The following is a 15008-nucleotide window of genomic DNA, read 5'->3' on the forward strand; positions in this document are numbered from 1 at the left end:
TCAAGCTCTCTTGAAGACCTGTTTACATACTTGATTCTCACAACGAAGCTCCTACCAAAAAACCAAACAAGAGTATAGTTGTATATAGTAATCAAAGGAACTGCTTCTAGAAGTGAACATAGATCCTTTGCCATGACTACTGACCACAACTCTGCTGCCATGCTAATATATTCAGAATGTTAAGCATAACTTAACTATACAAGACAGTGAAACAATGAAGTTATTCCAGCTAAACTAAAATCAAAGCAGAATGTGCTCCCTATGTACCATCCATTACAAATACTACAGAGCTAGAAGATGACTTGTGCACACCACGACCACATTATAGATCTTATTTTTGTCATATAGAGACAGAATTAGTAGAAATCTGAAATAAATACCAGATGGAGGTCATCTCCTTCAAGCCAGTGAGTCCAGCCCCTGTTGTTCTTCTCACCAATCTGGACACAAACAAGTTTGTCATTTTCCCAGGTAACTATGCTCTGTGGAAGAGGAAACAAAAAAAAGAAGAGTGTTTCTGTGTGTCTTTGTCTCAGTTCTGCAATATACTCACAGACATATCCTTTTTTCCTGGATAAAAGGGGACCTAAATACTACTCCTGAGGGAAAGTGAAACTCCTTGTCTGTAACTCAGGCTCCTACCTCTGTGTTACATTACAAATAGTATTCTTGAAAAAATTTCAGCTCGAGTAGCTGGATTGATCATGGCATGTTAATTTTGTCATGGCCTCCTGATTTTATATATTCAGTCTTACCTTACATTTTCTGTTATCCAGGCCTTTATTATCTTCTTCAAACTCTTCTCCAATTTTGAACTGAGTCAAATAATCTCTGAATGTGCTAGTGGTATGGATATAAAAGGAATCACCATCTTGTTTGATCACTTTCTGAGGCTTCAGCATTTTTGCTATCTTGCGTGTTGCAAAGTCAATACCTTGGACAGGAGGCAAAAAGGTCAGAGTAGTATTTATCACCAGCCATTTTGACAGCCAGGACTTACCTTTTTTACTACTAGAATAATTCCTTAGATAGTTTGACCTTACTGCTGTGCAGGGTTTTGTTGTTTGTGTGTGTGTGTGTGTGTTTAAAGCTGTATGTTACACAGATCAAATCATGTTCTTGTACATTTTACTCTTTGGAAACCAGTTTACTCAATTGTTGCACAATTCCTATGCAAGATTTCTAGGACTTTGAGTCAGAAGTCCTTTTAGGAGTCAGGGAGAGTTGGTTTCCCCCACACGCAGACACCCCAAGCTTGGTCTCAGACTTAGCTTGTGCTTAGCTAGAGGGAATAGTTAGTGCCTATTCTCATCCTTTGTCAGAGGAAAGGCATTATGTGAATTAACAAGAAATCTTTGCACCCTATTCCTTAAATAGGGTAAAATGAAGGGCAGTCCTAAAATGAATTACTCTGGCTTGTTTTCAGGACATGCCACCTGCTATTAACACTTTTTAGGTGCAGCTAGAAAACACCACACTTGTCAAAAGATTTCCTGGTTATCTGTAATGATCAGTCACCTTTAACAGAATCCTAATGTTCTCAGTAATACTGAGCTTAAAGCAATGCTTCTAGAGGTTTTTTTCTATTTCACTAGTGAATGGTCATTTCTTTAGAAGAACAGGCCATCTATTTGGCAGGCAACTGAATTATACTGCATCCCAATAGCATGCTCAGAGCTGGGTTTTCAGGAAGGGGGATGGGTAAAATGGGGGGGCTGTGTATTATTAATTTAGTTGTTTTCATCATCTAGATTAAAAGTGTCATTTTATAGGACCACTAGAAGTTTCTCACTTTATGCAGGCTGAGGTTGTGATCTTCTTGACAGGGTGTGTTCAGCTACCATGTGTTGAACCATATGGCTCATTATGCAGTCTGTGTTTGAAGTGGGACTTAATTACTGTATGCATTACAGACGTGCCAGAATCCGTCTGTCATATTTTTACATGGTTCCCAGTTTATTTTAGCATAGAGGGGTTTGAATTCAGTACTGACAACAGCCATACCCATTAAGCCTTAACATGGTTATAAGAATATATAAATACAAGCTACTCATAAATCTGTTCTTTAGACGTAGATATTAAATTGAAGGAAAGGCTAGGCTTGGAATAGCCATGTCCTTATCTGTAACCATCTAGTTACTCAGCTGATCAGATATTAGCCGCCTCAGTCTACTTATCCTGTCAGAAGGGTTTTTCATTCTAGCTCTACAGTATTGGTTTCAGTCCTTGTTTTGTTCAGTATACTGGCAACCAAGCAGGAGTAATTAAAGATAGGCTGTAAATCATCAACAGGATTCTTTGCCTTTACTTTTAAAAAAGTTCCCCCAATTACATGCTGAAAACAAATTGCATTTTTCACAAGACTGGCAGTTATGTTTCATTAAAAAAGCCCCTTACTTAGCTGGACAATGTTTATTATCAAGGAACAGAAGAATCTCTGTTCCATTTGAAGACATTAACACATTAGCAATATATGACTTCAGTATTCAAACTGAGCAATAAATCTGCATTATGGGAGCACCCTTTCCTTTTTTTTCCCCTAACTGATAACATAACAGGATTAGAAACAGAGAAGAGTTCTTTCACCATGTTAAAGATACCAACTAGGCAATTTAGGTAGGTCACCCATCATAGATGCAGCCAGAAAATAGATTTCATTCTAGTTATGTGTACAATAACCAACAAGGGACACTGCTGGTTATCAGTTTCCGCAAGTCAAAAAGGCAGAAAGGGGTGGGAGAGGCAGGGAGAAGAGAAGGCAGCACACAAGGTTGCCTGCTGTCACAGTCTGTAATGAGCTCTGTACAAGAAAGCTAATAAAGTACCAAGAACTTTCTTAGTTCCCCATTAAAGCACTGTTAATTTCTCTAAAAGATCTGAGCAAGGTAAGAGGTTAGCTTCAAGCACTCCAGAAAGGGGACAGTTAGAGAGACTTATCAACAAGTCACAGTAATGAGAGAAGTATTTTGTAAGCTGTTTAAAGATAAATGACACTAAGAGAAACAACTGCCTGAAGTGGCAAATACCCAAGCACTTTTTTTGTTACTTAACATGTAATTAACCCTAGACATAAGTTCTGTAAGTTTGTGTGCAAAGGCAAGAGAAAATGAGCAGACAGGGCAAAGTTTTCCCTCTCTCTGATGAAAGCTATACAAAAATTCTACTTTTAACAAGAACTAGGCTGAGAAATTCCTGAAAGCTGCAAGGACACTTGGGTGACAGGCTGAAGAACAGTTAATGCTGTCTGTTCATCAATAAACAAAGAGCCTTCCATTGTTTTTCAGAGGAAAAAAAGCTTTGGCAATATCTAGGTTTTAGAAGAACTCAGACTCTTAAAATCCAGGAGGACCCTTATAGGGGAAGAATAGAATCAGGGTTTTTCACCTACCTAAGGCCACCATATAACCTTCAAAGTTGTCATTGCTGATAAGGTTCCAGGTTCCACTGAAATCCACAGGCATTGCCAGACTGTGGCAAGAAGGCACAGTCAACCTCTGACCAAAAAGCAAAAATGAAGAAGTAGTTTTCCAACCAGGCCTTATATAAGGAAGACTGGGGGTGGGATTACATCTGATGGAGGGGAAGGGTACTGTTACTGAGCCAATAGGTGAGAGGGTATTTGCAGATCAGCTTCAGCTGTATTGGAGGGAAAAGTTCACAGTTTCTGAAATCTTTGTGTGGAGCAAATGTTAATAGCCCAAGAGTTACAATGCAAACGAAAAAGCGGTTTATACCGTTTGTGTCTGTCTTGTATACTTTGAAGGGAATCATGGACGCATTTTGTCATTACTAAAATTCCCTGCATGTATATTAGATCTGTGGCTTTATGATCTGAAATCTACATATTTGTTGAAAAGGTGATCTACCCGCTATAAATACACACTATATCTGAACAGACAGGGATTGACTGTTAAACTGTAGACGGTATTGTATCAGCAAATTTTCAAGCAGTACCTATGACACAGTAATAGAGATAAGTATTGTATCTCGTTGGTTTATGTCTGGAGTGAATAGTAGGCAGCATTGCTGTCTAGTGGTTATAACAGAAATTGAAAGACAAATCTTGTTTGTTTATGTTATTCTCTGATGTGACTCTCAACACAGCTCTACTGTGCCACAGTTTACCTATTTGTTATGAAATAGGTAAACTGTTCTTATTATAAAGAAACCTATTCTTTAATGCTGCTAGTTACATCCTAGTTAAATGAACATGCATACACAAAATTATTTTCCCAGATGCCTTACCAGCCAGAAACTTTGTGTAACGCTTAGGCATGAGACAGCAGATCCAGAGGCCTGATCTCTATTCCCAGTTCTGCAGCTCTGTATTTATCAGTTTTCCTAGATGGGGAAGAGGACGAATACCTGTTCTTGCAATCCACTTTCAACTCCTAAAACTAGCCAGTAACAACAGCAAATTCAAAAAGTAGTCTCATGTATATAGAAGATTACTTAATAAAGGAAAGCTCCCTCCTTTGCTTTTTATTCTTGACACATGCAATGAAGGAGAGATGATACAGAAGTTATTCCCACTGATACTTTATTAGATGCTATACATTGTGGCAGAGCATATAGTGCATAGAGCACAGGATGCAGCCGGTAAGCTTCGGTGTTGGACTTTATCTTCAGCAAAGAAAGTGAAAGAAATCTCTTAAGTGATGACCCAGCAATGTGTTTTGAGAAGTGAATAAAGAATGCTTGACTTCAAAAAGAAAGGCTCTATAAGGAATTTGGAAGTGAGATTTTATTTCCTTTAGAAGATACGTAATTCTCCAATCTCTTGCAGTTCCTCCATCTGTGGTTACTTTTTGCAAACTCTATGCCTTATTGTTACAATTTACCAAGTGAGAAATACAAATTGAATAATCCTGAACAACTAGGCACTCTAGAATTGGTAGGTACAGGAGAGCTAGATAACCTTGTACCTCAGTTTCCTCTTTGGTAAAATGGGGAAAACAATCATTCCCGAAGTCACACGTATGTTTTGAGCATTAGCTTAATCCCACATTTTAAGTGGTCAGATGGGGCAGTAATGAGCACCACAATGAAAGCCATGTTAAAAGAAAAACCCAAAATTGATGGGCAAGGGAAATCTTAGCTGTGTTGCTACCATAGTAAAAAGTAAAAGCGCATTTGGTATTCTGGCTCTTGAATGAGGAAGCTCACCGATAGCTACTACATTTATCTATTTACTGACTTGGGTTAGGCTGAATAAAAAGATAATATTTTGCAGAGAAAATTAAGTTTCCTTGAACTTTAGCAACATTTTTGGAGCTGACAGTTTGACCTATATGACTCACAGAATCATGCGAGTAGGAAATTAGGACGTCAAACTTGTTTCCTGTTCGCAGATGGACATTGTTCTCTAACCTATACTAAACTAGGAATAGGACAGAGAAATGCAAATTAATGTTTCCCCTGGACTCAAATAGTAACATTTCACCCATAATTTGTTATTACGAGGTTATGATAGTAAAGCACTGTTGCAATACTACTGAATTCCAAGTAAAGAGAAGTCAGTACTTGGGTAAGTCCTGTGTAAAAGCCTGGATATAACATTTTAATTGAAAATTAAGATTATGCAGATTGTCTGGGATATGGTGCTTCTTTCTGTAAATCAGTACTTAATCTCAAACTAAGACTTGTAAAGGGTCCTAGGGTTACTATTTCAAGGCTCAGCCAAAGAATTGCTATGGAACTTTTTGTAAGAATTGCTAAGTGCCCTGGCCACATCCTATGATGGTTCATTTCTTTCTCCCTTACAAATTCTCAATTTTCTTTTTGTGGAAAGAATTTTTTTCTATTTCCATCTTAATTGCTGTGCAGCACTGAGCATCTAACACATTCCATTAAGGATGTGGCCTCATTACAGAAGTAGATAAAGTGGTTCCTGCTGCTGCTGCTGCAGTATTTATAAAATATTTTGAGTCTGAATTACACATGGTATAAGGGCCCTACGTTCTCTTAACAGAGCAGAACCAAATGCAGTGATGTAAAAAAAAAGCCTCAATTTTACTTTTAGAGCATCTGTGAATGCATTATAACTCTTTTATAAAGTTCAGCGAACTGTATTATTCACAAACATTCAAGTATATAGATTCTCTTTTAGATCTAGTCCACTCTTGAAAGTTATACCTGTCTAACATTTTTGAATAGGCCACATCACTGACTGTGATGCTGGTATTTATAACTGATTGGAACAGTAGATTGTCAGTGTGCACTTACTTCTAGTGTTGAAACAGGCAGGTTTCTGGATCCCACTAGTAAAACAAAAGATCCACATTCAGCAGTCAGTGTAATTTTTGAACAGTATTGTTTTCTATAGACAAAACTCTACGGACATCACTCCGCCTACTTAAAAATCATGCAAAGTCATCAGATTTGGTTAATAACAGGATGGCTAAAATTAGCATATTACATGCAGTTTATTTTATTGAAAGATCCATCACACGTAACTACATTAAAACCCAGTGAAATATAACTGCTTGAAGACCAAAGCTTTATAAAACATCCTATTGAATTCACAGTTTCTCTAGATTTACACAGTGCACCAACACACACCAGCATCATTATTTGGAAGAATAAACCTAGACTTAAAGTGCAGCTTTACTCTGAAAAGTGACCACGTAAATAGGGTGCTTTCCCATTAGAAAGACCTGCTCTGTTTATTCAGAAGCACACTGGTTGACTTGAGCGCTGAAAATAAATCTTGCCCTCTATTCTTGTCAGTCATAAAGATAGACAGCAAGCAAAAGAGAAAAGAAGATCTTGTCCTTTCCCGCGCACCATCAATAATATAGTTCTCTTCCATCAATTATGGCAGTTTGATTGCTGATAAGGTGTCACAGAGGGCGTAATTTACCTTTCAGTACCTTTATTATTATTGATGATAAATGAACCCAGCATCATTACCAAAGGGAGGTGCAAGCTTGCCTCAGCTCTAGGGGAAAAAATGGCAGACTGAGCACATTTGATGCAGGAATGACCAAGAAAAGAAACTAAGAATCCTTGACGCTACTTTCCGTCACAGTGCAGTTAGAGATGCACTTCTAAGTTGTGACTTGATTTTATTACACTAATCTCCTTGTAGATTCTCTGTAGACAGCCACCTTTACAGGCGGAGCTAGCAGAACACAGATGTTCTAGTGTATGGTAATGGCAGAATTTCATCTGGGGCTCGAAGTTTGCATGCCCGATGCTGGCTCCACTGCGGGTTACGTGTTTTCCTGATAGTGTCTCGACTCCCCTGCTGGGTTTTATATGAGCCTTGTAGGCCCTAGGGCTACCTGTGATGCTCTGTGTTTGGCTTTTGGCTTCCAGACTCCCCCGAAGCTCCTAGGGAAGCCTACACTTCTGCCTCAGCATTTTGGGGATCCCCTGCCCAGGGAAGGAGGATGACGGGTTGTCACGGTTACGATCCTGGAACATGCCCCTGGTTCTAGACTTGCCCAACAGCATCTAGGCTTCCTGCCCCGAGAGTCTCACATTCTGCTGGATTTGCTGATCTGAAAAATGTGAACAGAGTCATCTCGTAGAGCTCGTATGAAAAAGCTGTTGACCCATTAGGTAGCATCTTGGAAACCTTGACTTTTTTAATAAGGCACACAATCCAAACAAAAATGGGATGACAGCAAATAAAGGGAGGTAGAATTCTATCACCATAACATTCACAGTGCCTCTCTAGTTTATATTCACATAAAACAGACAATATACTGTTATATTCAAAACCAGATTTCTAGCAAAGAAAAACATTTCACTTATGTACAGTCGTAATATCCTACCATTTCTTCTCAACCCCAGTTACAGAAAACAATTCTGGCTATATACATTTGGCTCAAAAGTAAAAGCTCATTTATTATTTGTAATAAAGGGACAACTGTCTAAGAATCAGTGCAATGACACTTTTTAATTTCTATTCATTAAATCAATGGCTGTAAACCAGTTTCTGAAGTAGGTCTGTCCTTCCATGAGAAACTGAAGTGCTGGGCTTAACACACAGCTCTGGAAACACGAATGGAAAAGTAAAGCAATAGGCATTTCTGGGAGCAAATTGCATGACGGCAGACAAACAGGCTGCATATTTGAAAGGCAGGCAACTCAAAGCATGGTATATCTAGCACCACTTCAGCCAGGAGTAAATTTTTCCCTTCCAGGATAGAGCTAAATAATTTCTTTAAGGTGCACCACATGTTGGCAATTTTTAAAAAAAATGAGTTAGATAGATTTACTATCAGTAAGTGGTACATTTTGAAATTAAATGGATTTGTTAAGACACTGTAAGTTATGAAAAATATTTGTTATTATTTTATAAATAGCAGCCAGAGCAGTCTGAGTTAAAACTAATCAGAACATTTTCATTTGTTTTGTTTGTTAATTTGTAATTCTCATATGCAAGTGTGAATTCTTATACTTAGTACACTGCACCACGACAAAATGTTTAAACGTGAAAATCTTATTGTTGGATTTAAAAAATATTGTGCAGGTCCAATTATTGAGTGCACCAAACCTCAACAGCAACTACATATGTACTAAAGCCACAGAATTACTCCGCTATTTATGTAAAAAAAACCAAACAAGAAAACAACCTCCAAACCCCACATTTTCCTCTACTGAACTGTAGCTTTTTTTCACAGCAGAAAGTAAGTTAGTTGTATAGTGCCTGTTAGTTCTTGGAATCACTTGCATGTTTCTGTAAGGGAGCCAAGACAACCCCAGCATTCATGTCTTCACTCTCTGGACTATACAGATTATTTTTTTCTATGTATGCTTGAACTACATCAGGCACTAGGTAACGAATGCTCTGACCCCTCCGCAGTGCTCTCCTAATCTTGGTGGAGGAAATGTCATTTGTGATCCATTCTTCCACAAGGTGAATGTTATTCTTATGCCTCCACAAAATATCAGATTCATAGATGAATTTCTGAACACTGTTTCCAGCCCTACTGATGCATACGAGGCCATGATTTTCCACAATTTCAGTGATGTCCTCCGACTTCCACAGATTGGGGATCCCAAAAGATTCCAGCATGTCACTTCCACAAAGCAGCTTAACCTGTGGGACACCTTAAAAAGAAAAATAAGTGAGAACCAGGGCTTGGTTTAGGCCACCAGATTCTAGCTAACTTGACATTTAATTTTATGCTACGTCTCTGTATCTTTGGTTAAGATGAGACAATGGAATGAAATAAAAAAATATTCAGAGTACATAATTTATTATTAGTAGCCTCAATACAGGGTGTTTCTGAAGAAAGGTTATGGGAGTCCATTCAAAAGGACTGAAAAAGGAACTCCAATATGGTCATTTAGCCTCGGGGTGAATCAATCACTGTGAGGATCAAAGTAAAAGAAAAAATAGAGAAAATTCCAGAATAGCTAAGTATGAAAGGATACTGTAATGCTGTTAAAACTTCATGTGACATTCCACAGAGTTGCAGAAGAGGAGACAGCTCTTACAGGACAGGGGGCAGAGGGGATTATGTAAAAAGAAAGAAAATACAACCGAAAAAAACCCCGCATAGATTATGTGACCTGACTTCAGGGGACTCTCTTCCATACTATGTTTTATAGGGAATTTAGAGAAGCATGTGGATAGAAACCACCTTACAGTAATGGAAGCAAAATCGAGAGTGCTACAGATCTGCAGCTTCCAGTAATGTCACAGGGCGGTAGGAATGTAGTAGAACATCTGACAACACAACATAAAAAAAGCCTGCCTGATGCTGCTAGTCTTTTGTTTGAATACATTTACTTTAAAACACTATCAGTTAAACATTAGAATTTGGAAAGGTTCAAGGGAAGAAGTCAGGCAGAAGTCAAGATTTGGTAATATAAAGGATTAAGATGGTCATTATGCAAGACCGTTCAAATTCTATACGAACACATATAATTGTACTTTTAGTTCTTTAGCTTATCATGTAAGATCTAAAAGCAGTAAGCAAAATACATGCTACCTAAAATTACAAATTCAAGCTATGTCTGTTGTATGAAGTTTCAAATTACATTTTAAAATGATCCTGTACCCAGATACATTTTGAATTTCAGGACTTAATCCTATCCTTTCTTTCTTCAACAACTTGTAACATGATCCAAAATTCTCAGCTGTAACTACAGTTTAGCAAAGTTCTGTAGGTGAAATGGATAGCTCAGACCTTCTTCAGTTCCAATGTCTATTATCTTGAGTATTTTTCATGGCCTATATATTTTACCCTTACAGTCGTCCTGTTACAAAGCCTACTGCTTTATGCTGTGGGAGCTAAGGGAATAAACTTATTCAGTGAAATCAGAACCAAGAACTAGCATAAAAAAAGTTACTCATCAGTGCAATTCCCTTGAAATAGCAAGTATTGTTAAGCACTTAATTTGCAAACAGACTTAACTTTTTATATCTGGACTCTGATTTTTCTTTTTAACGGGGTCATGCCTATTTGGTTCCTGTTTCCTCTTCCGTCCTGGCTTTGTTAAAGGTATAGCATTCTGCAGACTATTAGTGGGACCAGGAGATAAAAGCTTTTGATGATGGTACCTGCAAAACAGATGTATTTTAGGTATTTTACAGATGTAGGAAAATATAGGGAAGAGTATGGCCTACTAAATAATCTATCACCACTTCCTCCTGCAGTACTTTCACAGACAATCCATCTAAGAACTGGTCTGCTGGAACAGGGACTTGTGAGAGCTGGGTCATAAGATGGTCAGAATGCAAAGATTTCAAAGCAACAACTACAAGGTTGGTTTGTTTCTTTTTTTAATAAAAATGTGTTTTAAGAAGAAGAACCTCAGTGAAGTAGCAGTGACTGAAAGAGTAAAAAATGAAAAACTTAAAAAAAGATATTCCTTCAGACAATTCTCATGGCAGCCTTTAAATACACAAATGGGCAGCATAGCACAATCAGAATCAAATGAGGGAAGCTTGTGTAGCATGTGCCTACCCTATCCTAGTCTCTTGTCCTTCCTCATGAATATCTTTTCAGCACAAAAATTGAACAAAGCCTAAGAAACAATGTATCTTAAGAATTGTTCACAGGCTCATCTTTTGTACGCTTAGGGTTAATGGCGCAATCTTTCATTTACAATGCTCATATAAATAGTACTTCTGAATTCACTGAGTCTATTCATATGATTTGGGGTTAGCCTGCTATTATTCTAACTTGTTAGAGCTAACACCATTCCTTATCCTTCTATACGTTCTTGAGACTTTTTAGGGTTTGGCTGAAGAATACCTTAAAACTTTTAGTGTTTCCAACCACTCACTCTGGCTGCTTTCCCAATCATCAACTTCCACCCAATCTGAGTCTTTTGTAGCTAGTTTTGCCATAGTTACTCGGTGATGTGCACTGATCAGACCTTTCTTCTTATATGCATCACCTACTGGTGAAATTATTCCTTTGATTACTTTGTATTTTCCTGTGGAAAAAACACATCACACAAGAACATAAGAAGTGTTTGAGCAGATGTTACTTCCACTGTATTGTATTTAAACTATTACATAACCGTTATTCACTGCAATCTCTAACAGCACCAATGCCAGCTCTGATAGCCAGCCCAGTGGAAAAGTACAGTGTACTTCTGCCATTGTGCAAGGCAGCACAGTTAAAGACTTAGTAAGATATATTAGAAAGATATATTTCTATAAAGAAAAACTACAAACCTCATGATTTAGCTCATTAAATTTAGTAATAAGCAACATGTGTGTAAGACTGTTCTCTCATGTATTTGGCCTACATGATTTTCTATGATACATCACACATCCTAGCTTCAACATCTAATTAGTATTTCCAAAAGTATCTGTCACTGTCAAACAGGCATTCATATACACAAAATATTCACCTTAATATTCACCTTTAAGTGTCTAGTTACCAGAGCTGTTTTGAATGATATAAATTACCATCCTACCTGTTTCGTGAAAGTAGTCTTTAGCCAGCTCAAACAGCCTTAGATGCATGTTGGTAATGGGATTGAAGGACCCACAGGCCAGCAGTACTACTTCAGTCTTCTTGTCAGGGTCTTCCATAGCCATTCCTCACAGCTACAGAGCCAAGTGGAGAATGTTGGTGCTAGGTACCAGCCACTACAAGAAGAGACCAGATTAAAAAATACTTATTCCGACTTATTAGTGCTACCAATAAGCAGAAGATTTCAAGATCAAATTGAAGACTGCCTTTTCCTTCCATCAACATTTGGCCTGTGATTGTTCATGTGATAACTGCATTATCCAATTTTTAAGAGATTAAAACGACTGCCTCTAAGTTCTTTTTGGTTATCTCTGGACAGAGGTACAAGGCAAGGAGCTGAGACAACAGTGGCATTATATTGCAGAAAGGAGGATAATTCTTCTGTGGGGCTTCAGAAATCAAGGATTTAGAGAAAAGTGAGTGTGCTAGGAAGAAGACATATGTAATAGATAAGTGAACTCAAATTTGCCTTGCCCAGGTATTATCAAAGCAGCTGCGACTCGCTCCTATATGCAAGAGGAAACGTCTTTAAAAATGAAATCATTCAAAACGGGCTGCTTGCCTGAAGAGAGGACAGCCTACTGCCCACTGAAGAAAAGCAGCGCATGCAGAAAAACTTCATGAAGAGAGATTATTTGTCCTGATTGCAGGACAAACGTTATTAGAACTTCGCATTTCTTTTAAGATGCCAATGCCCATCAACTGCCAAGAGACACATCTGCAGGGAACTTCCTTGTAAGTAACTTCCTTATAGGTAACTTCCTTGTTGCTAGTGCTTACGGGGGGAACAGAACATCCTATAACAGTTCCCAGTGCTGCTACTCTAAATTGCAGTGAGACTTTTCAGCAAACACTACAGAACTAACATTATATTGTATTAAATTCTGGAGGAGAGGAGGGTTAACATTTCTCGTTTGGGATTTATTTACATGATCTTGGTATGTGGGAAGAGAGTGCTATGGACTAAACATGAAAACAGCCAATCTACTTCGTGTTGCAGAAAGTAAGTGGTAGGTGTACCAGCAGAAGAGATGATAGGAGAACAGTGAATTTAAAAAAGTTTAGTGAAAACTGCAATTAAATACCAGATTTTTTTTTCTTTTTTTAAAATACAACAGCACTATTCCAATTTTGAACTTCAGCTTCAGAAAGCTGCTTAAGAATTGGTGAAAATAAGTAGATTTCACTACTTATCTTTTTCAACACTACATGGATTTTTGCTTCTCAGTGTTCTTTTCTTTCATGAGAACATTCTGGCTTGCCAAGATGGTTTCCCCTAGCCTGACCCTGAACAAATGAAAACTGGAATATGTTATGGGCCATTCTCCTGGTGTTGCTGTTTGTGAGATGTCTGAGACATCAGCGTGGAGCACTGAATAGTCTGCCATTGTTTCTACAGCAACATCACTGCCTGGAAAAATCCCACAAGGTCACCCTCACATTCTGTCTCCTTTACAAAGAAGCTGAGCGATGGTCACAGCCACCACAGTGGTGAGATATCATCAGAGCTAAATCTTGTAACAGCTACTATGCACTAACATCAAATAGCCCTTGAATAAAAGGAAGTCTTGCAAGGCTTCACATTTTGCAAGTGTTAGTACTTTTCTGTGCTTTCAAGAGTTTCACAAACTTCTAAAATATTCTTTATTACTGCAGAGTAGTTCAGCATTTGAAGGTCTTGGTGTTACTTGGCATGCAGTCTTCACCGGGGCATGAGCTAGAAGAGTTACTATGGGAACAGGCAAGGAAAGGAGTTAGACTTGCCTTTGTAATGCATAAAGCCCTACTTTCTAAAGAAAGTGACTCATGCTGCAAATTTGAAAAGGCTTGATTTTCTCCTTTAAAAAAAAAAAAAGCAAGGGCAAAGATAAGAGCAAATTTTAAGATGAAAATATATAGTGCCTTTTTCTGGAGTTAGTTGAATGTCCTTTTTCATGCTCCTAACTAATTTTACAATCTTCAGAAACAGGCAATTATTGCATCACAAACTCACCTTGTAGCGCTTCGTAACTTCATAGAAATTGAGAATGGAAATATAATTTAATAGTTTGCACATACCGTCAGTCTCCTAGTTTGCATTGACATCCTCTGTCTAGCACTGTTTTCACAGAAAACAGCTGCATGGTTGATGTGGGGAGCAGAGGAAGCGACAGAGGTATCATCACACGATTGCCTTTGCTGTTGTGTCATCCTTATAACCAGCACAGCACCGTCAGAGCTGGCATCTGCTTTCTGCGAGAGGACCTTCATAGGGCTCTAACTTTTTGGAGAAAGCTATGCATTTTGCACATCCCAGGAGAGAAAAAGACTAGGTTCCAGTGATGATTAAAGCCCAGCCACTGCCTGAGCTGTATACGAAACTATGCTTATTCTTATTGTATAATAACGTTTAAGTAGTTTTGATGAATCATGTGTAGTTTGGCACTGCTTGACACAATTCTAGTTATTGCAGTTTGACCACAAGATCCAAACTAGCAGCCCAGCTCCTGCTATAGAGAGATGAGAGATCTGTATGCAGACGTTTAGTTTCACAAAACTGAGAACAGTGTTAAAATAATTAATGCTATCTCATGCCAAATACTAAATGAAATATTAGTAAAACATCGCTACAGAGACTTAAGGACGGGAAACGGTAAAATGGCCTTTACTCAGATTTTCTGTAAGTGTAGGACATCCTGGATCATTTTCCCTTGTCCTTCAGAAGGAAAAATGAGGCGCCTGGTGATGTAGTCCTTTACATACGTGCTTATATATAATCTCATCATGCTTATACATAATCTTACCAATGTTTAGTGTGCACTACTTGCAGTCCTGCTAGTCCTCGGCTGGATCGGACACGTGTTTGCACTAAAGCCCGTGGGAGTATGCCCACAGCTGGGAGGGTTCTGAAGGCCAGCCTGCTCGGGACGGGCAGGTCGGCCCATCTCATTCCTGTTTCCGGGGCCAGGCTGCAGTACGCGCGCTTGGGCGTCTGCAGGACACCAACATCGCTGAGCGCCAAGCTGCGGGCGCGCGGGCCGAGGCTCCGGCACGCTGCGCACGGCAGCCTCCGGGCCG

The 15008-nt window shown here is 38.7% G+C and overlaps 2 protein-coding genes across 2 annotated transcripts; both read right to left on the bottom strand.

Annotated features, from left to right (window-relative positions):
* Positions 1 to 3525, bottom strand: RBP7 (retinol binding protein 7). Its single transcript, XM_009489174.2, has 4 exons — positions 3389 to 3525; positions 756 to 934; positions 381 to 482; positions 1 to 51 (listed from the first exon to the last, which is right to left on the bottom strand). The coding sequence occupies exons 1-4, from the start codon at positions 3459 to 3461 to the stop codon at positions 1 to 3; spliced, it is 405 nt and encodes a 134-aa protein (XP_009487449.1). The 5' UTR covers positions 3462 to 3525.
* Positions 3526 to 8298: 4773 nt separating this feature from the next.
* NMNAT1 (nicotinamide nucleotide adenylyltransferase 1) lies at positions 8299 to 12052 on the bottom strand. The gene is made up of 4 exons (XM_009489173.2): positions 11893 to 12052; positions 11220 to 11403; positions 10377 to 10522; positions 8299 to 9063 (listed from the first exon to the last, which is right to left on the bottom strand). The coding sequence occupies exons 1-4, from the start codon at positions 12014 to 12016 to the stop codon at positions 8663 to 8665; spliced, it is 855 nt and encodes a 284-aa protein (XP_009487448.2). The 5' UTR covers positions 12017 to 12052; the 3' UTR covers positions 8299 to 8662.
* Positions 12053 to 15008: the final 2956 nt, after the last annotated feature.

The sequence above is a fragment of the Pelecanus crispus genome, chromosome 15, assembly GCF_030463565.1.
Source record: "Pelecanus crispus isolate bPelCri1 chromosome 15, bPelCri1.pri, whole genome shotgun sequence".
Lineage (NCBI taxonomy): Eukaryota > Metazoa > Chordata > Aves > Pelecaniformes > Pelecanidae > Pelecanus > Pelecanus crispus.